This window comes from Crotalus tigris, unplaced genomic scaffold (assembly GCF_016545835.1).
Source record: "Crotalus tigris isolate CLP2741 ecotype Arizona unplaced genomic scaffold, ASM1654583v1 scf7180000024384.25900115:4084858, whole genome shotgun sequence".
NCBI classification, from domain to species: domain Eukaryota; kingdom Metazoa; phylum Chordata; class Lepidosauria; order Squamata; family Viperidae; genus Crotalus; species Crotalus tigris.
This window is the reverse complement of record NW_024100554.1, coordinates 2,491,383-2,515,534: the sequence shown is the minus strand read 5'-3', so window position 1 is coordinate 2,515,534 and position 24,152 is coordinate 2,491,383. Positions and strand designations below refer to the sequence as shown.

General features: G+C 36.7%; 1 protein-coding gene across 1 annotated transcript; it reads right to left on the bottom strand.

Moving 5' to 3' along the window:
• Nucleotides 1-5,146: 5,146 nt before the first annotated feature.
• Nucleotides 5,147-22,329, bottom strand: ATP6V1C1 (ATPase H+ transporting V1 subunit C1). Its single transcript, XM_039328937.1, has 13 exons — nt 22,190-22,329; nt 19,689-19,833; nt 18,613-18,680; nt 16,300-16,385; nt 15,280-15,374; nt 14,121-14,212; nt 13,532-13,630; nt 12,322-12,390; nt 10,789-10,881; nt 10,613-10,706; nt 6,879-6,976; nt 6,042-6,168; nt 5,147-5,747 (listed from the first exon to the last, which is right to left on the bottom strand). The coding sequence occupies exons 2-13, from the start codon at nt 19,818-19,820 to the stop codon at nt 5,652-5,654; spliced, it is 1,149 nt and encodes a 382-aa protein (XP_039184871.1). The 5' UTR covers nt 19,821-19,833; nt 22,190-22,329; the 3' UTR covers nt 5,147-5,651.
• Nucleotides 22,330-24,152: the final 1,823 nt, after the last annotated feature.

Here is a 24,152-nt window from a genome sequence, read left to right as displayed (position 1 = left end):
AGCCAAACCCAAGTCCTGCAGCCATTATTCATATGTTTTAGTCTTCAGGCCTGTGATCATTTTAGTTGCTCTTCTCTGAATTTTTTCCAAAGTCTCAACATCTTTTTTGTGATAGGATGACCAAAATTGGTTGCAGTAATCCAGGCGTGGTCTTACTAGGGTTTTATAAAGCAGTACTAATACTTCACATGATCTTGATCCTATGCCGCTGTTTATACAATCCAGCATTGTATTAGCCTGCTTGGCTGCTGCTGCACACTGCTGGCTCATAGTCAAGTGATCATCCACTAGGACTCCAAGGCCCCTCTCACAGTTGCTGTTTTTGAGCCAGGTTTCACCTAATCTGTACTTATACCTTTGATTTTTCCTGCCTAAATGTAAAACTTTGCTTATCTCCACATTAAAATTCATTTTGTTGGATAGGGACCATTGTCCAAGTTTGTCAAGACCTTTTTGGATCCTGAGCTTGTCTTCTGGGTTGTTGGCTATTCCTGCCAGTTTAGTGTCATCTGCAGATTTGATGAGTTCCCCTTCTATTTCTTCATCTAAGTAATTTATGAAGATATTAAAGAGTACTGGGCCTAAGACAGAGCCTTGTGGTAGCCCACTACTTACTTCTCTCCATGTGGATATAGCACCATTGAGGACTACTCATTGAGTATGGTTTGTCAGCCAGTACAGATCCATCTGGTGGTGGTGTTGTCTACGGCTATCCCATCTTTTTCTAGCTTACTAAGCAACAGGTTGTGGTCTACTTTGTCAAATGTATATATGCTGTATTCTGTTTTTAGCAACTATAGAGTGTTAGGTTGCTTGAATAACATTTCCAAAGCTTGCCAGTACACATTTGTATGGCCTCTGTCTAGAATTACGTATTTTAGCTCTTAATAGTCAAAACTGTTTCCAATATGATACTCAAGTCCTTTGCTCAATGGATAATGGGAGAAATTGCCTAGGCTGCCTATATATTTAATGAAGTTGGAAAGAGTTTAAAGTGTTTTTGGTCCCAAGGTAAATCCAAGCAAGAATATATAGAAATGGAAGAAAATGCAGTCTCATCATACAGTAACAAGTGACTTAAAAGGCAGGCAGCCTTGAGGTCTCTAAAATGAAGTCCAAATTAATAAGAGTCACAACTCTCTCTAGTATGAGAACATATAGGGAAAAAAGGAAAGATACCTGCATAGGTTCTGTAAGACCTTCCTTCCTGCAAAATACTAGTGATGGGGCCAAAACAGCTCTAAAGCTAAATCATCAAGTACAAAGCCTGTAGGTTCAAATCCCATTAAAGGGTTGAGTATAAAACAGTGAGTATAGAGAAAAACTATCACCAAAGAGACCCAGTAAGGGCAAAATCAACTGGTCTGTAGTTAATATAATATCTTAGGTAATCCTCGAGCCATCTAAAGAAAGAATTCTGTACCAGGTTAATCCTTCCAATTTGAAGACAGAGGCATCCAAAGATGAGAAATGCAGCACAGTACCACCAATTCATTGGGAGAGCTTTTCACCAACCAGCCATTGCAAATGAAAGTAAAATGGGGACAACTTGTAAAGTTATACCAGCTTGGGCCATTGTGGTGCCAGATCACTGGTTAACTCATTTATTCATGGTTCAGGGAAACTTAGGTAATTTGTTTTGTGTCAATGCAACCAAAACATTTTCAGGATCTGCTTCTTAAAAAAAAAGTAATTATTGAAAGCTTAACTAAGGCCAAGTAGTAGTTCAGGAGGCTAAGAGATCTCCTAGCTCAGATTCACACTTACATTCCAAATAAAGGATTGTGCTGCCTTTTATAATAAGATATAAACTTATTTGAGTAGACTTATATGCAAGCTAAGTTCAAATATTGTGCTAACCTACAATATATACAGTGTTTCTCAACCGTGGCAACTTGAAGATGTATGGACTTCAACTCCCAGAATTCCCCAGCCAGCCAAACAGAAACACTGTTAGAACAAGTGGCTGAGTTCATAAATCACACTAAGCGATTAAACTCAGCCAAAAAACCACAGATCAGTGATTTGAACTTCTCCTTTGGATTCATACAACATATTAAGTTGAAACTAGACAATCATATTCTGGCTTAATAAGACGTGTGAAAGGAACGAGCATGTAATAAAACATCTTTCACTTCCAGGATGCTGGCAATAGTTCCATTCTGGAAAAAAATGCAATTATTCCTCATTGAGGGAGCAACAGAATAATGTTCTGGGAAAGAAGGAAATGAAGATGATACCATCCTGTTTCAATATTGATGCAAAAACCTATTCTTAGTAGCATTTTAATGAGTCAGTTTAGGGAGGGAAAGGTTATTTTACGGAAAGTGGAATCTTTCATTATGTCTGTTCCATACAATAGCCTAGCAGCACACAGCCACTGCCTGGCAACTAGTGAGTCAGGATTGTGTACACAAATAAAATGGATTATATTTCTAAACACTGACATATGTTCTTTCCTTTGTAGCAACCTTCGTTCTCAAAATCTTAACATTTCCTTCTCTCCAAAGACCTTGCTAGGGGAAAACATTTTGAAATACAGAATTTCTGCTGCTCTGGATTCTAGAAAATGTAACCCATCTCATCCCTTTTTTAAAAGAGACTTACAAGACAAGTTTTAGAAAGGAGGGTTAAGTTCAGAGAAGGGATAGCATTTTTTAAAAAAAGCCTGAAAGGAAGTCATATAGAAGATAAAGATACTGTCCTACAAGATCATAGATCAAAGTTGGGGGTGGGATTCCCAACTGTAGGAATTTTTGACAACTGCAACAATTTTGAGGATTATAGCTGGTTCTCTTTTGTTGAATGTACCCATGCAGAAGCTAAGCAACATTGGTCAAGAATGCTTTAATTTGGGTTTTGGTACAAGAAGTGAGGACTTGGACTCCATGGCCAAAGAATTCTTCTTCCATTTCTGTGATCTTATGACCCACTGAGCAAATGGAATAAACTGGCTAGCTTTTTTTTTTTTAACCTTGCTAAATTGGTATTCTCTGCTTGTTGATATATTTCCCACAGGGGGACACCATTTTCATAGAACCTTTCTGGATAATGGGTTTTACTACTAAGCTGAAGTTTCAAGTAGAAACCCCGCCCATCAAATACATCTTTCTCTTTTTTATGTTGTATTGTTTCTTTCTTTTAAACAGAAATATCTTGTCTTCTCTGCCATTTTTTTCTTGGTTATTATTTTCATGGATTATTTTACTCATGGACATTAGGTGCCTTGAGATACCAGCAAGGACGTGAATTCTAAGTGCTGAAAATAAATGTGAAAAATGGAGACTAACCACAGATGGCAAAGATACTCCCCATTTTAATTCAGATCAGTGTATTCAAATTAGACATTGTAGACTCTGCAATGACTATTACTCAAGGAGGATATTCTTCCCTGACAGCTGATGGATATTAAGCTCTGCAGAAGATGGTGTTGCTTGGCAACAGAGAATAATTCTAAAGAACAACCTTTGTTAAAATGGCAGCTTTTCAAAAATAAAGAGAAACGTGGGACAGGTAGAGAACAAGGAAGGAGAAACAACAACTAAAAGAGGAAAAGGGAAATGGCTTTTTTCCAAGTCAGAAAATTATAGAATCAGTTTTTGTGCTCTGGCTGCAATGGAAACATTGCATTATGTATAGCATCAAAATGAAGCATATGTCTCATAGATAGGAAATCAACTGTAAAACAGATGGCCTTGCAATTCAAAATACTACTTTAACAAAGTAATATTTGTCATTGCTATCCAAATGTCAGGTTACCTTGAAGCAAACTTTGCAGAAATAAAAAAAACAATACCCAGAGTCAGCTTGTAGAGGAAATGGGTAGCATAAAAATTTAATTTAAAAAACAATCTGATAAAAATAGGAAATATCTTATATCCAAGAGATTATGCAAAGGTGAACCGTGCATTCATGTGAGCACACTTGTAAGCATATTTGCTAAGGAAAAAAGAAGCATCTGTACCAAGGGAACGTAGCTGCCCCCACTAAACTGTGATTGGCAGACGATCATTCCAAAATAAATATTAAGAGTTCCAGAAGTCACAGAATTGATTTGTGTGTCTTAAAATTAAGAACAGCAATAATTTATAGAAGCACACTCAGATTACTAAGGAGAAATATAGCTCTGACCCACGTGGAATATTATACTGAGGCAGGAAACTTAAGGCATACAATATAATGTTTAATTGCATATATTTGAGTAATGAGGATATAACTGTTCTACCAAACCATTATTTTGATTTTTCTGTACAAGAAGTCTAAGTAGCAGATATTCTTTTTAAAAGAAAATTCGTTTCTCAGGATTTTGCGTAGTTTCAAACTTTATTTACTAGACTTATGTATCAGTCAATTTATTTTGCTTTCTCTGTGGGGTTTAACCAGGTTTGTTGCATTTCATAATAGATTCTTTAATGCTAGTAATTTTCACTAAGTAATATATTTATGGCAGTTATCAGAGTATATTCAGATATTTTTCCTTTTAACAATGTCTGGAGTTTTCTGAAATTTCTGGAAGTTCAGACCTTTCATTCTACATCATGTTGCAAAAGCACTTGTCATTCTCTTACACACTACTTTTAGCTGAGCAATGTACTCTTGTTAGCCTTTGATCTACAAAAGGCAGAAAAAGAATGGTATAGAAACATGAGGAAGATTCTAGTGTGTTTTTCATGCAACAAAATCCTGAAATATCATTTATCATGTTTAAAATGGCATAAGGGTGCCCCCTGGTGCACTGGAAACATAGTACCCTAATTGAAGGAGCAACTCCTGGACTATCTCAGCATAAAGCTAATGTGACCAACCAATCAACAGTCAATGTGGGCCTCTGCATGGTAGCTTTTCATGATTCCCATTTTTATGCTTTTGTATGCATGTACTGTATATATCACATCTGTGAAGTCAGTCGTGGCAGTTTGTAAATCATGATTTATATCTCAGCATAAAGAATAAACTGATTTCTTTAATGAACAATACTGAAACAAACCATGCCTTAGTACAATGTTTAAATCTGGTTTATGGGGAAAAAATACGGCCATAAGTTTCATTATCACCACCATAAAGGTAACTGCTTGTGACTCGTATCCCGTGCAACTCTCCCTATATGTTTTTATAGTGGCCTTTCAGAACAAAGTACAAAGGCAAGACAATTGTACAGGTGTTTTTTATTTTCTTGGGTAGATGCAGTGCTTAATATCTTGTAAACTTAAAACATCAGAAAGCATCGACTGAATATCAGTCTGCACATATTTTACATCACAATTCAATTACAATGTTTATAGCACACCTATGAAAAACACTGAACAATGGCATGTTTCCCCACTATCTCGGTGTATAAACAAGTTCTTGATGAGGCATGGCATGAAAGCAGAATGACCTCCTTCTGTTTCTTACTCTTTAAATAAAGGACTATTTATAAATACACTCTTGATTTTCTCAATATACAATTACAGACCTGATCTATTAAAAACAATAATTACATTTCTCTTTAAAAAGAAAATATCAAGGGATTGACCACCAAGGAGATTATTCTCCTATGCAAAGGGAGAAAGAAGCAAGCATAGGTTTATGAGAGATTTAGGAGCGACATTCTTCAACCTTTTTTGCTTGTACATCAACATTATGAGAGGATCACTAGATTCAGAAATAAGCTATTTGAAGTCAAGCAAGTTGCAGTCTATCTTGTAGTACACATAAGGATAGTATTCTTGCTGACTGAGATTCAAACCTGGAATATCCATGGTTGCCTGAAAATTTAAAAAAAAAAGGGCTAATTTACCCACAAAATTAATGGTTGCATCTTTATCAATACAAAAATTATCCCCCCAAATTCAAATCAAAGCAATCTCAGCACTATCTTTTCATACTTGAAGCTGGGTTTGAGGATAGACAGACATTATCTTAATGTTTTAATCTGGATTTCTGTATTGGGCAGAGAATTGGATTCTGTGATCCCATCCAACAATATGAAATCAGAAAAAAATCTACTCCATGTTATGGCAAAATCTATAGTTAACCTCATCATGATATAGATTACTTACATCAATGATTGCCGCAGCACTGCTATCAAGGTGTTTGTACAAATCATAGAGGACCTCTCTCAATTTCTTCATTGTTCTCTTGTTGGGTTGAAGGAGTATAGCCTGGAAATTAACTGGCAAGCCGTACCTAAATAAATGACAAAGTCATTTTTAAACCTTCTGAATAGTATTGAATCATTGTTCTTTTGCAAAGCCTAATTAACTGGGTGGGAGGGAGGCAGAGATCAAGAGAAGAACATTCATAACATCATTATATCTGACATAATTTTTTTTAGTATTGGATTCAAATTTCTGTCCTTTCAATTTAAGACATATTTTCCAATGCATTTTCTTTTGAAGCATATATCATATATACACTATATTATATATATCATAAAAATGGTTTTCCACGGAACTGGTCCCTGGTGCCCAAAAGGCTAGAGACTGCTGATGTAATTGGTTAATTTAGCCATAAAGATTTTAAAATGATATATGCCTCCCAGATGGATACCACCAAGCCACTTGTTTTGGGGTGGCTATAGAAATCAAATAAAGAAATAAAAGTTAAATCTTTTGCTGCATAATGAAAACACGATAGTTAGGATGTTATGCTAAACTGCAGTATTCTATGTTTGAAGCTGTATAAGTTGAAGTAGTGAGGGGCTTATGTTATAATTTAATTCTTATTTATATAAAAATGTGATTTGCAAAGTTCTTTTATTAAACAATTCATTTCATCTACGGAATTTGGTATTTTTGAAAGAAGTTCATCTACCAAGTTTAACTAAACTGAGATACAAAATCGTTGTGTAATTTCTGAAGGAATAGATAACTCTATTTGGCAATGAAGATAAATACCTTAGAACAGATTCAACAAAGACTCTTAGGGCTTTCACATGAATCCATGCAATAAAAGCTTCACTGAAATTCACTTTTAGCCACCGGACTAGAGGCCCCTGTGATTAAATAGAGAAAAGCAAGCAGACACTATAAACATTAGAAGACTTTATATTGTATTAAAGTGTGTATGTGCATGCGCAAAACTGTGATTATGCACTTCTTTCAAATAATAAAACTTATCAAGATAATTGAACTAATTAAGCATAATGTATTTAATATTTTAAGCATTTATACTTTGCCATTTTATTATTCAGAACTCAAATATTATTTAACAACATCAAAAATTGCAGCATCAGTTTTAGCACTAGTGAAACTGAACATCATGCCATCTCAACTGAATGCAGTAATTCTACCCAGAATCAGATTCTTGGCAACGCAGGATGCAAGTATCCGTGATAGCATATCATTCATCTCACATGAAGAAGTGTTAGTGTTCACAATCTTTCAAACAACTAAATTGTTAGGACATTTCTTGTAATGTTTGGCTGAAAACATATTTATTTTCTTGCAATTTCTGATCACTGGTTTCAGATATCATCTTTGGAATCTATTCCCATCTCCTATGTCAGGGGTAGGCAACCCAAAACACTCAAAGAGCCACTTGGACCCGTTTCCCACCAAAAACAAAACACTGGGAGCCGCAAAACCCTTTTGATATCTAAAATGAAGATAACACTGCATATATCCTTTTTTACCTTTATTATAGGTGTGTGTATGTGTGTGTGTGTGTGTGTGTATGTGTATGTGTATATGTGTATATATATATATATATACCCAGACACACAGACACACATATACACATTAAAAATAAAAGTAAAAATATGACTCTTGGGAATATCCATACTATTAAAACAATGATCACCAAGAGAATGCTTTAAGAGAATAAAATTACATACACACACAGGTAAAAAAAGGATATATGCAGTGTTATCTTCATTTTAGATGTCAAAAGGGTCTCTCTCTCCCTCCCTCTCTATCTGCCCTTGGTCTGCCACTCCTCTTTCCCCACTCTCTCTCTCTCCCTCTCTCTCTCTTTCTCTCTCTCTTTCTCCCCCCCCCCCTCCTATCTGCTGCTCACCTGGCAAGCTTCAAGCTGTTGTCCAACAACCTCCGGGGTAGGCAACCTCGTCTCTTTTATGACTCATGGACTTCAACTCCCAGAATTCCTGAGTCAGCCTAGCTGGGCTAGCTAGCTCTCTCCTGCCCTTCCTGCTTCCTGCTTCCTTCAGAGACGCAGCAAAGGGAGGAGCTCCGCCCAGAAAGCTTTTCAGCTCCTCGGAGAACACTGTGAGTGCACTCTCTTTTACACATACACACACACACACACAACACACACACACACACACACACAACACACACAGAGACACAGAGAGAGAGAGAGAGAGAGAAGCAGGGAAGTGCAATTGCCTCTCTCTGTCTCTCTCTGCAAAGGCAGAGGAGGCTGGGAGCCACAGGGGAAGGCTCAAAGAGCCGCATGCGGCTCCGGAGCCGCAGGTTGCCGACCTGTGTCCTATGTAAAAAATATTTCAAGCACTTGAAAATTATTATATGTCCTTTTAATTCTTCCTTCTGCATAAATAAGTCACCTGTTCCTCAAAGGACTCAACTTGCAGAATTCTCAACATCCTAGTCAGTATATTTTGTAATTTCTCTGGGCAAAATAGTTTAAAATTCCCCAATGAGTCCTTTCTTCTCGTTTGGTGGCCAAAGTATTTGAGCTTCAGCTTCACTATCTGTCCTTCCAAAGGCTTCATTTTCTTTAGGAATGATTGACTTGATCTCCTTACAGTCCGACGGACTCTCAGGAGTCTTCTCCAACATCACAATTTGAAAGCATCAATTCTTCGGTGCTCAACCTTCCATAAGATCCAACTCTCATATCTATACGCTATTACTGGGTTTCCCGATAGTAATATATTCTGTGTTGTGAGGAAACTGTTGTGAGGAAACAATTTGAAGTTGTTGACTGCATTTGGGAAAAGCAGCCGCAACCAGGCAGAATGCTTTCCACCCCCTCCTCCCCAAGGCTCAGTTTAGCTTATGCCTTTTCCCAAAAGATTCTAAAAGTTGAAATGTGAGATGACATGGGCTTCTTCATTACTTCCTCAATTATTTATTCATTTATTCACAAGAGTCCACACAAGTGTTTTAGCTGTTTGCCTCATTAAGCCACACCCTGACATTTCCAAGGACGTGTAGATGTGCACAGGAAGCATAAGCCCTTAGCTATGGAAAAACGCTAAGGCCAAGTGTATGTGGGTGTGTGGAAGAAAAAGAGATAAGAAGACCTTAAGCAGATAAGGAAGCAGCAAGTGATGTCTGGGAATCGGCAACCGTTATCAGCAAAAGGGCTATTAGTCAATTGCCATAATTACAAACTATGGTAAGCAGTATATCTTGGCCTGGAACAGTAAAGGAGCAACCATACTTAGGCAGCACCTAATCCCAACAAGTGTAAGAACTTTTGGAAGGAGCAAATGTTGTATGCCATTTTACAAACTTTAAGGCTCTTTTTTTAAGGTTTGAGCATTAAAGAGTTATTTACATGACTACACCAACTAGTAATGCCAAGGAGGGTGAAGTTAATCTAGTTCAACTGTCTACAGGCCTGTGCCATAATTAAGCATTGCATACAATTATCTGCTATACTAAAGTGTGTCTCATCCTTGGGAAATAACCCTCATACGGGTAGTCCTCAACTTACAACCATTCAGTTCAACTATTCAAAGTTACAATGGCACTGAAAAAAAAATGACCGTTTTTCACATTTATGACATCCCTATGGTTATGTGATCAAAATTTAGATATTTGACAACTGGTGTGCGTTTATGACGGCCACAGTGCCCTGAGATCAATGAGGAAGCTAGATTCACTTAACAACTTTGTTACTAATATAACTGCAGCGATTCATTTAATAATTGTGACAAGAAAAGTCATAAAATGGGGCAAAATTCACTTAACAACTGTCTTGCTTAGGAACAGGAATTTTGGGCTCAATTGTGGTTCTAAATCGAGATTACCTGTAACGATGACAACTATCCTTGTCAAAACTTGTTTAGCAGCTAAAATCAGAAATCTTATTATTTAGCGATCTAGAACAGTACTGCCCAATTCACTGGCTTAAGAAATTTTCAATAAGGACCTGTTAGAAAGCCAGTAAAATGCTTTGCTTAAAAGCACTATTCTTATTATCTACTTATCTATAATTCTATTTAAAATGAGAAAGAAGACTTGATTCGTGAAAAAGTCAAGTTGCTTCTTAGTTATCAATGTATTCTTTCCTAGACATTCACTGATTCATCATTTAATAAACTGTTTTAAAAATTATTACAAACTACAAAGGATTATGAATAATTGTGCTACCTACATGTTCTTTTAGCACTTAGAAAAGAATGCATCTGGCATTTAATATCTGAACTCACTTCCTTATCTGCCATGGTGCCCTTGCATCATTCAATCTATCTTTTGCAGGTCAAACATAATTTCCTGATGGAAAAAAAAAACCCGAACAAAAGAAGGATTGAGTACTACAGCTATACTATAGCCGCTTTGATACTTCTTGTTAAAAAACTTGTTTAAACGTTTAGTAATTACTGGAACAGAGCGTATTTGTTAAAAAGAAAATCAGCAATGAAAATACAGATTCTGAAAAATTACCTCCATATTTAATGCAAAAATATCACTGAACTTACAAATTGTTTTTTCTTATCAGTAGACAGCCTGTTCATTTCTTCTTTGTCTGCCTTCATTTCTTCTTCATTATACTGAAAGTCACGGACCATAAATCTGCATTGGGAAAGAAGTACAATTTATAAATTGCTGTGCAGCTATTCCTTAACAAAAAAAAACAAAGCAAGGTTGCACTTACTTGTTGTCTCTTGCTTTATGTTTGAACTCATCCACTGCCTTTCTGAATAAAGTGACATTACAGAGATAACTATCCTGGTCCTCAGAAAGAACACTGCAAAGTAAAAGATGCCAGGGCCCATAAGACAAAAATCTTTAATGAAACCACAAACTGGAATAAACACTGAAGTTGTAATTCAAAACTGGCAAATTGATTTAGAGTTTTTTATTATATTGTATCATTTAGTTTACAGTAATAGATTTAAGGCAGCATGGTTCGATTAGACAACAGTAACTGCAGTTCACCTACACTATCCTTTAATCAGAAGTAACATAGACAGTGTATTTTACACAAGAAGCCCGCTCTTCCCAATAAACAATGACTGCACAAACTTCATTATTTCAGAAAATACTCCGTGCCAATCTAAGTGTCCAACACAAAAGTGCTTTTGGTAGCCCCATTTATTGAATGAAAAGCATGAATTGAATCACAGATATTGTTTTGGGCAAATGCTTAGAATAAGAGTTCTTCTTGGTCTGCACTTACAAAATTCTGTGCAATTCAATAGTATTTCACCAATACAGTTTATCCAATAAAGAATGTTACCTAAGCCATTTAGAATCATGCAGTTGGAAGGGATCTTGGAGGTCTTGCAGTCCAATCCCCTGCCTAAGGCAGGAGTCTTCATATCATTCACACAAATCAGTGGAACAACCTGCCTCCAGAAGCGGTGAATGCTCCAATACTGAAAGTTTTCAAGAAGAGACTGGACAGCCATTTGTCTGAAATGGTATAGGGTTTCCTGCCTGAGCAGGGTGTTGGACTAGATGACCTCAAAGGTCCCTTCTAGCTTATATTATTATTATCATCATCATCATCATCATCATCATCATCATCATCAATCTTTTTTGGAAAACCTCCAGCCATGGAGCACCCATAACTCTAGTAGGCAAGCTGTTCCACTTAATATTCTGTCATAAAATCCCTCATTTCCAGACTGAATCTCCTTCTAAGCTTCCACCCATTGCTTCTTGTCCTGCCCTCAGGTGGAGAATATGGAGAATAAATCGATGCCCTCTTCCCTCTGGCAAATGATAGACTGCTATCATCCAAAAAACTGAGATCCTAACTAGATTGATGGACTGCATTAAGATGTGATATCTGTGTGTTTTAGGTTTTGTGTAATTTGTGTGTAATATATACTTCGGATTATAGTTTATTCAACAAACCATAATTTAGCACAATGGCTGGGGGAGGCATTGTGGTAAAACAAATCAATTTCATAGACCAAGCTACACATCAACAGGCAACAAAAGATCTCCCCACAAGCATATTTGAATACAGAGAACTTGCATCAGTTCTGCAGGGGATGGTTTGGATAGAAAAACTCAATTCAAAATCAAATAACAGAGAGGAACATTTTTAGGGAGAAGAAATATTTAAATCATTGTACACATGGAATCCTTAAAACATATATTCAGTCCATTTTGGTCTGTACTCCAATTTCCAAGAATCAAGTATATTAAAAGGATATGAAAAGTGAAACAAGATTACTTGCTGGATCGAGGAACTATCATATCTGTCAAAGTTTCATACTGCTTCATCCAATCAGTGTAATTTATCCTGAAATAAAAAAGCAATAATTCCCAGTCTTAACATACTGTAGGTGTGTAGGACAGAATCAAGTTCTTTACTCCACTGTATTTATAACTTTTTGCATATACTAATGAGTTTCCAAAAAGCTGACTGCTTTTTCCATGTTCTAGACTGTGCCTGATTTCATTTCCAGCCATAAAACGTCATCAATTGTTCATCAAATTGCATGACTGTTGTTTTGATACATGCCCCTCCTTTGGAAAGGGCTTTTGTGTGCTAAAAGAGCTTGTAGGAATAGGAAATACTTTCATTTGTTATTTATATATAGAAAGACTATAGTTTCATGCTCCATGATTTGTCTTGCTATAGATACACGCCAATGTAATATTCTAAATGAAAACCTTTCTTTTTCTACTTACATTCAAATTTTTAAATTAAATATGCACTAATAATTATATCAACAGCTATTTTGTGGCTTAAAAATATGATATGCAATATCTTGTTTCTGCCTAGGTTTCTTATTAGCTTTAAAATGTGTTTTTTCTAAAGTAACACTACTTTTACTAGAAATTTTCAATTTGTTTTAAAAAATTAACACCATTAGTATTTTTCTAACAATTCTGCTAGAACACTAGTACAATTTATTTTGATTACAATATTATTACAAAGAAAACAATCTCATTATTAGAATTACCAACATTTTACTAAAATTACTAGATAGGATGCAGAGTTAGGCAAAGATAATAAAATTCTAAGAAGCAAAATTCAGACTGATTTTGGTAAATTCTACAAACTAGCAGTTAAATAAGTCAAGCTACTCAGTAAGTGAAATCGCACCTTGAAGTGATTTTACTTGACTTATTTAAGGGTGTATATTTTATTATGATAACAATTTCAATTTACATGGGACTATATGATTAATTACAAGATCCTTCTATACAGGTAGTCCTTGGTTAATGACTGCCCTGTTTAGCAATTGTTCCAATTTATGACAGTATTGGGGAAGTAGGATTATGACTGATCCCTGAACTTAAGATGTACACCTCATCTCTATGATCACACAATCACCATTTCCAACCTTCACAGCTGGCTTCCAACAATAAAGTCAATGAGGAAGCTGGCAATAAGTCACAAGGCACAGGCATTAGGAAAGAAAATATTGACTTACTTTGGTACAACTACTAACAATGTAATTAAGTACTCAGAATCAAGTACAAAGTCATCTTTCTTCACAATTTCAGCCAAACTTCTTGTTAGCAAACTTCCCCTGTCAAAGCAGAAGAAGATGTGGAAGTGAGTGTTCTGCTTCAATCTTTAAATAGCCGTAAGTACTGTTCATTCAGGTGAAGTTCAACCTGGAAGTGCCTCGGTGCTTCTGACACAAGTGCGATTCAAGTGGAGAATGAAACTTTCCACAGATCTCCTTTTTCTCCTTTGGGAAATTAACATTATTGATGCAACACTTTCTATAGTATATGCTGGGAAACTCAATTGATCTTTATAGGTTTATACTAGAACAACAAAGATTTGATTACAATGAAGTTAGTGAGGTTAAAATACATTCTATAAAGCAGACACAACACTTAATGCTCCTTTACACCTAGGTATATGAGCTTGCATTCCTATTCAAAAGCTTGTGCTTTAAAATTCAAGAGGCAGAAGAGCTTCTTCTATATGTGCATTATTTCAAGAATTTGAATATATCAAATTGATCATCCAGCTCTGAGACAATCTTACAAAATAAGATGACAACTCACACATTTTTCCTTTCCAAGTTCTGAAGGTTGCCTTTTAGACTGTTGTATGCAGATGCCCTTGCCTTTAGATCATTATCAATCTGAGTCACTCCCTTTGAAAAAAAAAAATTAGAACCCATGTCTTAGAAGTAAGGAGAGACCCAAATTAAATATTTCTATAAAAGCTACTACTAATTGCAAATGGCCACATAAAAAGGAAAAGAATAAACAAGAGAAAATGAGACAATGCACTCAAATTAATAGACTAAACTTCATTGATTCTGATTTTAGAAATGAACCAGGAAATACGATTTTGAGCAGTCTGTAATTTAAAGAAAGAAATACGCTCAAAAACATTTGTATTTTATGATTTTTTTTCTACTTTAGTTATCTACAGAAAACTGTTGTCAGACAGAAAAAATAAACTAGTTGCAGTGCTTCCTTGTAACAAGTTTACCCACTTGATGTTTCTGGATTAAAACTCTTATCAATGGAGTACTTTGAGGATACCACTCTGAAAAAAGCTATTGTACCTCAAAAAATTATGTTTATTGGCAAGCATATTAGATGCAGATTTAAGAAACAAGACCAAAATTATCTTAGTAAAATTTACATTGAAAATCATCATTATGCAATTTCCACTGTTTTAGTTCATGATTCCATTCATGAACTGCTGTATGGGGTTCAGGAATGGAATCTTCTACAGAACAATTGGTCTTCCTGACCAATTTGGCAGTTCCAAGATTGACAAGATGCAAAGGAGCTACAGAACATTCTGGAATTTTCCAGAATGTTCCACTCCCCAAATCCCAAAATCTTGCACATGTCTAGTGGTTTTAAAACCCCACATTTAACAGTAGAGAGAATAGGTAGCAAAAAATGAAATGACTAATCATTTGAAGTAGCACAACAATATAAAATTACATATAATTAGGCAAATGAACATACATTTTTAGAAAAACTGAACAAAATGATATGTATTCCATTTCATACCAAAGATCTATACATTTTTAAATTTTTCAATAGTATTCCCAGGAAAATTATGATGCAAATTTATATGTGATATAATTATTTTTAAATAATCCTGGATAAAATATTTCCATTTTATGATATATAGGTTATGCAATAAAAATAGTCAATTTGTATTAATAATTAGCATACAAGCTCCATAGTCTTTTACCTTGGCAATTATTTCTGAAATATTCTTCAGAGACTGTTTGATTGGATACTTGGCCATATCCCACTGGAATCTTGTTATGTAGGTGATCAAATCAACTGGGGGAAAATGATTAAATATTGAGCTAAATAAGCAAACCTATACATCCTAGAAAAAAGTCTGGGAATCTTAAATACATTTAAGAAATAATTACTTAAAATAAAGATGGAATAGAATACAGTGTAACCACCTTAAAGAGCATAGGCCATTTTTGATACCCACAAGAACTTTTGCATACAACTGGAATATATTAGAAATACCAAGGAAAAATTCAGAGGTCTATGTAGAAAGAATGGGAGAATTTGCCTCATCTATAGTTTTTATAGTTTTAGCTTTGTTTAATTGAAAACAAAAGTCCTCTTTGGCTTTTGATTATCATATTGGCACTGTAACTTTTAGAGATTAGTTTGGTGAAATCTGAAGATCTATTTTGAATTGAATCATGGAGAATACATATCTAGCCAAACGTATTGTGTTCAGGGATGCTTTCTCTATGCTTACAAGAGACGTGAGGACAAACTGAATCAGCATTATATGCTTTAAATTATTTTCATATTATATTACTTCCATATTATACATTTCTTTCTTTTTCTTCTGTTCAATCACGTCTGATTCTTGGAGGTTGCCCAGACAAGTCCTTGAAGTTTTCTTGATGAGTTTTTTCAGAAGTACATTGCCTTTGCCTCCTTCCTAGGGCTGAGTGGTCCCCCAATTGGCTTTGTACCCAAGGCAGAAAAGAACTGAAAGTTTCCTTGTTCCTAGCCTAATGATTTAACTACTATACCAAACTGGCTCTCAGGATTCTCTTTATGACACTGCAAATACAAGATTTAATAAAGGCTGTTTTATTATGTTTGTGTTGTTTTTATGCAAATAATATTTCTTTCAAAACTAATTTACTTTCCACATAAGAATTGGAGGACAGTCTTTTATATTCTCAACCTTCAGTATTCAAATATATTGTAATAGTAAGGCAAAATTTACCTCCATTGGCCAGAAGGTTTTCCTGAACTTTATCTCTACTGTCTTCCAACACATCAGCCATATATTGTGCCACCTTCTTGACAACACTGAAGACCAAAATGGGGAAGATTTAAAATTTATATCTTAAACAATATACATTTCCTGTATTTTTCTTTGAATTACAAGACAATCAGCCTCCCAGTTTAATTCTTGGCATCTCTGTCTGATATCCAGGAGAGCAGGTGTCCACAACCATTGAGACTGGTACCACTCAGCAGTCTGTTAGAAATTGTGGTCTGTTAGAAATTGTGCTGTGCTCTCCCCTGGTCCGCAGAAAAATTGTCTTCCACAAAACCAGTCCCTGGTGTCAGAAAGGTTGGGGATCACTGCAGGAGAACTATTCCCAGTCACTATGAAGACATGCCACTAGATGGCCTGCTCGTCTAACTTGGCTGAAGCTGCTTGATATGTTCTTCTAGAGCAGGGGTAGGCAACCCAAAACACTTAAAGAGCCACTTGGACCCATTTCCCACCAAAAACAAAACACTGGGAGCCGCAAAACCCTTTTGATATCTAAAATGAAGATAACACTGCATATATCCTTTTTTACCTTTATTATAGGTGTGTGTGTTTGTGTGTGGGGGGGTATTTGTGTGTGTGTGTGTATGTGTGTGTGTGGTGTGTGTGTGTGTATGTGTATATGTATGTATGTATATATATACATACATACAAACACACACACACACATACACACACAGGTTAAAAAAGGATATATGCGGTGTTATCTTCATTTTAGATGTCAAAAGGGTCCCTCTCTCTCTCTGTCTCTCTCCCTCCCTCCCTCTCTGCCCTTGGTCTACCACTCCTCTTCCCCCACTCTCTTTCTCTCTCTCTCTCTCTCTCTCTCTCTCTCTCTCTCTCTCCTCTCTCTCTCTCTCCCTCCCTCTCTCTCTTTCTCTCTCTCTCTTTCTCCCCCCCCCTCTCCTATCTGCTGCTCACCTGGCAAGCTTCAAGCTGTTGTCCAACAAGATCAGGGGTAGGCAACCTCGTCTCTTTTATGGACTTCAACTCCCAGAATTCCTGAGTCAGCCTAGCTGGGCTAGCTAGCTCTCTCCTGCCCTTCCTGCTTCCTGCAGAGACGCAGCAAAGGGAGGAGCTCCGCCCAGTAAGCTTTTCAGCTCCTCGGAGAACATGTGAGTACACTCTCTTTTACACACACACACACACAAAACACAAACACACACACAGAGAGAGAGAGAGAGAGATTGAAGCAGGGAAGCGCAATTGCCTCTCTCTGTCTCTCTCTCTCTGCAAAGGCAGAGGAGGCTGGGAGCCACAGGGGAAGGCTCAAAGAGCCACATGCGGCTCCGGAGCCGCAGGTTGCCGACCTGTGTTCTAGAGCAGGGGTAGGCAACCTTGGCTCAGGAATTCTGGGAGTTGAAGTCCACGAGTCATAAAAGAGCCAAGGTTGCCTACCCCTGTTCTAGAGTCTATAGTTTAAAATATGTCAGATAATGTTTATCATTAAGAACTGTCCCAATAAATGTGTCTGTTCTTTCTTCAGTTCTACTATCCCCCTTTTAAACAATATTTAATCCATTTATAAATCCTGTTTTCACTTACTACAGTTGATATGAATTCTACACATATCGTAAACATATCAGATTTAAACAGTTCATTAGTTGAAACTTCTAGTGCAGGGATAGGCAGCCTTGGCTCTTTTATGACTTGTGGACTTCAACTCCCAGAATTTCTAAGTCAGTATAGTTAGTTCAGGAATTCTGGGTATTGAAGTCCACAAGTCATAAAAGAGCCAAGGTTGCCTACCCCTGTTCTAGTGCAACAGACAGCCTCAAGCACAGAAATGTTAGTCTGTTAACAAAACTGCAAATACTTAAAGCTGGCATATTGATAAACTAGAAAGTTTTCAATAACCTTCTGGATTCTCCAAATTAACATTGTGCTCAAATAACCCTGCTATCTTTCACTTAGAACAAACATTAGAAATTTTCATTTGAAACTATTTCCAATCCTAGTGTCAAAGTACAAATCATGAGTTATATTATTAAATATATTATTTAACTGTACAGGTAGTCCATGACCTACAAACATTTGTTTAGCAACCATTCAAAGTTACAATGGCACTTTAAAAAGTGACTTATGATGGGCAATAAAGGCAGAGGCCTTTTCAACCATCATAGCATCCCAAAGGTCAAGTGATCAAAATTTGGGCATTTGGCAATCAACGTGTATTTAGAATAGTAACAGCATCCCATGATCATATGATGGTCTTCCCAGCTATAAAGTGCAGATATATGAAAAAGTAGTGATTACCCTTCCACAAAGACATCCAGTTTAGCCAGCTCATCAGATAACCCTACTAAGACATCGAGAGTGCCAACCTAAGGAAGGTAAGAATTATTTAGAAAAATATGCAAAAATATAAAACTGAGAAAGGAAACTGAGCCCAAAAGAGAACGCTATGCATTTTATCACAAGCAAGTTCTTGTTCAGTAGAATAGGATTAAGTTTCAAAAATGTGTAGGAGATGGCAATCTGCAGATTTTTTATTATTATGCCAAAATCCCACGATAAAAAATATTTCATTAAAAACTTTCATCAAATTTAAAACTATTTCATATAGTATAATAATGCTATTTCATATAATAGTAAAATCCAGTGCTCATTACTGCAACCATATGGGAGAAGCATATAGTGTATAAATAAAAGGTCAGTGGTTCCATTCCTAACTCTGCAAGCAAGACTACAAGAAATACTTGTCTGAATTACTGGGACCTTATCAATTAGACACTACTGAATTACATAAACAGCTATGTATAGCACAGAACTGTTTTCTTGTATTGTATAATGCACATTATAAAATGTAAACATAATGTGTGTGTATAATTAAATAGGGAATAAAAGTGTAATTGTTGACTTTGTCAGAACAAACAGCTTTGATTACATATATGGATGTTATACATATGACAATAACCAGGGAGATAAATTAGATTATTTTTAGAAAATGAAGGTATTCTTTACTGGTATTGAGCTTGTGCAAAGCTCTGGATTCAAGTTTCTATATAGCAACCCCACAATCTTGGAAAGAGATGTAGCTGCTATAATGAATGACAAGTGCCACATCTGCAATTTTTATACCTGTTCTCCCAAATCAAATACAAAGCATTACACAATCCTACAAAATAGTTCTACAGTACTGCCTAATTGCACTTTGTGAGATAAATAATAATTTACAATTAATATCTTCAATATAAATTAATGTAGCTGTATAATATATTTTACCAAAATGAATGTGATCTATCCATCCTATTATTTAAAATCATCCTTAATTTAAATTGCAATACAAAGTTAAACAGTAAACTTTTGAACAGAAAAAAGCTCAGCTATACCTTTAAATCTGGAATATTAAACTTCGCATTGATGGACAGATTATTATTTTTTATAGTTGCAGCACATAGCTTCTCCCACGTCTGCTGACACGTTTTCTCCCCAGGAGCAGAAATCAGCCAGAACTCTGTCATTTTTGTTACGTTACTGCAATGATTATTTTGGAAAATAGGGTAAATTCTTTTAGTTAAGAAAAAAAATAAAATATTCAACTAAACAACAATATTCATTTTGAACACATCTTTCAATTCTCCATTGTCTTCAAATGGCAGGAATTCTCAAGGAAATACTGTGCAATTTTTCACATTTGCTAAAAATGCTATCATCCTGAAATTCAAGCAGATTATCACATTCTGAGCAATCAGTACAAGTTTTTTTTAGACCCAGATTTCTTTTCTATATAGTTTTACTCAGCCCATTGAAGAGTTCCTTTTATTTCTATATCAATGAAAATGTACTACTGAAACCATATTAATACAACAAAATTAAAATGGATTATCGTTGCTATTACTTAAGGAACTATAAAAAAGGAGAAGTATGGGAATCACTGCTAGAAAACTCTAAATTGCCCAGTCCAATTCTTTGAAAAGAGGAAGCCATGACAGAGAGTCATTATTATTCTAGTGCAGATTCAATATGCAGATTCTTCTCTCTTAATTCTAGAGATTTAGAGCCATAAAATAACTTAAGCAAATTGGTGGGAGTACTGGGAGTCTGTACATAAATACTGGACTCTATATTTCACTTAATTCTTCCAAATGATTTTCTAATCTAATATTAATTATTGCTCTCCTGATTAAAATATCTTTAACGTTTATAAAAAATCAGAATGTCCATGGAAGAATAAAGGATTTAGCTCACAATACCCATGCACATTGCCTTGAGTTTCCAGAGCTCAATAAATAATGCAGATGACTAAGTAAATGAATCAAAACGAAATGAGAGAAATTATTTATACAAAAAAATGTGTTAAGTATACCCTACTTAATAAAAGGCATTATCATATCAGTTTCCAATATATTTCAGACTGCCCAAACTAGGACAAGTAATCAATCAGAGCAGAGCTGGAAGGGACCTTGGAAGTCTTCTAGTGAGTCCAACCCCCTGCTCAAGTACCTAGGAGACTGTATAACCATTTCAGACAAATGGCTGTCTAGTCTCTTTTTAAAAACTTCCAGTGATAAAGCACCTACAACTTCTGAAGGCAAGCTGTTCCACTGGTTAATTGTTCTTACTGTTAGGAAATTTCTCCTTAATTCCAGGTTGCTTCTCTCTTTGATCAGTTTCCATCCATTGTTTCTTGTCTTGCCTTCTGGTGCTTTGAAAAAAATAAGTTGACCTCCTCTTTGTGGCAGCCCCTCAAATACTGGAATACTGCTATCAGGTCATCCCAATCCTTCTTTTCTCTAGACTGGCCATACCCAGCTCCTGCAACTACTCTTCATACGTTTTAGTTTCCAGGCCTTTAAACATCTTAGTTGTTCTTCTCTGCAATTAAGAACCTAGCCATCCTGAACCAAGCGACAAGGTGACAGAACCAATCCATCCTGCTTTTACCTGTAGTACCAGCCTGACCTTGTGCCGCTTCAGAAGAACCTTAATGTTTCAGGGCTCAGACCTAATTAGAACTTGGTTGAGTTCTCCCTGCTGTGGAGAAGACTGAAAAGCCCCCACTCCCCCCAAACATATTAGATGTACCATTTCCATACTGGGGTTAAATAAAGTGCAGGGTTCGAGGTAGTCAGCCAAGAACTGAGTTCATCTTGAGGGTACCTTTAATGCCCTGGGAGATCATTGCATACTTCATGAAATTAAAGATGCCTTTAGAGCAGGGGTCTCCAACCTTGGCAGCTTTAAGACTTGTGGACTTTAACTCCCAGAAGTCTTGGAGTTGAAGTCCACAAGTCTTAAAGTTGCCAAGGTTGAGGACCCCTGCCTTAGAGGGCAAGAGAGTCTTAGCCAGAATTCAGTCGGAACAGTTTACCGCGTGCAGTCTACAGCTGTTACACGTTGGGAAGCCACCAGCCCAGTGTCCGGCATTTCTGTACTTGAAGCAAGCTACCCACGACGCAAACACGAACCGTCAGGACTCAACTTTTCCTTGGCTACTTCCAGCCCCAGCTGAGCCGGCCTTACCATATGAAGCGCGGGCAAATGCCAAAAGCCGCGATAAGAGAGAGCGACTCGATGGTCTTTCCGTCGAATGAGCCACTCAGCAGCCTTTTTCTGACCCAGCCCCTCTCCAAGTATTAACAGTCAGCTGGTGGAGAATGATGGGAGCTGTAGTCCAACCTATCCCAAGCCTCTGGTCTGGGCCAAGGCCCGGCCAAGAAAGCTCTGCCCTCACAACGGGCTGTGCCCGCGATGCATTTCCCAACCCGCGGAACAGAAGCTTCCCGCTCGCTTCCTGTTTCGCGAAGTGACCGAGGGCTTCCCTCCAGTCAGCGACCCGCTTCCCCGGCCGAGCGGCCGCAATTGGAGTCAATCAAATACCTCTACCTACCGCCTGACGCGCAGCTGGCGGGAGAAGCCGCGACCGGCCCGAATCGCAGCTGAGGCGGAACGTGCCCGAAGAAACCGGCAAGCTCTGCGGGACGGAAAGCACACGTGACGAGTGTCACGAGGGGGGAGGAGCTGGGCAGGCGCAGTGGAGCGGGCGCCCCGTGATACGACCGCGCTGGTGTCTCTTGGTGGTGATGGTGACAGGAGCGGAATCGGTTTTCCTTGGAGGAGCTTGTGGGGGCGATGTGGCTCCTTGTTTTAAGTTTTCCCGAGGGGAAATCGGGTGTATTTTTCCTCATCTCAATATGTCAGTCATAAAAATAATAAATAAGGAGAAAGAGAAGGTTGGTTCGTTTGCTTGTTAGAGGTCATTTTTATTGTTTTTAAAGAAGTATGATAAACAGCATTAAGTAACTTTATTAATATAAATCCAAAATGCATAGAGAAGAAAAGATATAGAAAATACATAAAATCACTATAATTGTAAGTAAAGAGACAGGCACTGTAGAAATTTACTATATATGTAAAGAGTACGTGTTATTGACCATATGAGAGGCAGTTTAGTTAAGGCACCAGCCTAGAAATTGGGAGATGGTGAGTTCTAGTCCCGCCTTAGACGTGAAAAACTAGCTGGGTGGCTTTGAGCTAGTCAATCTCAGGATATAAATAAATATTTTAATCCATATTGCTATATTATATGTTATAGTCCACATTGCTATATTATACTATAGCGATCCATCTAGATTTGATCAAACTGTTGTTCCTGCCTCTGATATCTCATTACTTTAACTCTGATTGATAACAGTTTCACTATGATTATCAAAGCAGCTATTGGAGTATAACTACTTTTAAAGTATTGATTTGTTTGAATGCATGCACTACAAACATGGAGTTTTTACCTTGTACACAAGTGAATGTGCTTATAGCAAGTTCTTATAACACTTTGGACTCATTTGTCTACTGCTTTTCTAAGGTAATGCATTTTCTAATATTGCATATTTCTGTTTATGTTTGAGTATTGAAGAGATGGATCTTAGATTAAAGATGCTTGCACTGGAAGTACAGGAAGAAGTGGTCTAAAAACTGCTAGATTCCAATCAAATTGTTTTCAAGAATAATTGAAAGCTCCTAAAGAAGCCCATTATGTTTCTCCTTCGCTGTTTGAACAATTATCAAGCATTACGAAAAAGGCCTTTTACATCAAAGCATCACAAAGATATTTTCAGACACACTTGATGCCAACTTCTCATGACCCCAACCCCCCACACCCATAAAATTAAACACTCTGATTGAAGTGTGCAATCTCTGTAGTCCAAAGTTGGAGAGCAGTTGTGTAACTACTGCTGTTGCTACCATCTACACTCATTAATAAAGGGAAGTATGTACATAGTTCAGATTGCAGCAAAGCACAATCTAAGTTTGGTAATCAGTAAGACTATTTTGATAGGCACCTGATCATGCAGCATTATTTAATTTTTTAAAAAAAGTTTTGATGAATGAATTTGTGAAAGAAGATACAGCTTCTAAAATTTCACTTTCAATCTTAATGAAGTCCATTCTTAAAGTATACTACTAATGCAGACATAGCAGCTGTGGGATCAAGCTTCCTTTTCAACTGTGGCCAAATGGTTTCAAACAACATAAGCAGACTAGCATTTCAAAGTAGCACATGCTTGGAAGGACATTCTCTTCTATGTAGCTAATTCCTAAAATATGATCTGAAACCAGTGGCTAGTCAGATGGAGTCTTAGGTTTACTGTTTGAGCTGAAACATTACTAATGCAAAAATTCTCAGGCAACAGGGATTACGGCTGCAATTCAACACATTTTTGTAAAACCTATCCTAGCCGTTGCTGCATTCAGATCTGTAGTACTATGGTGCAAATAACATACTGGGAGACAAGTTCTCAAGAATTAAGCATGCTTTATTTGGGAAATAGATTAACAACACATGTCAAAAACAA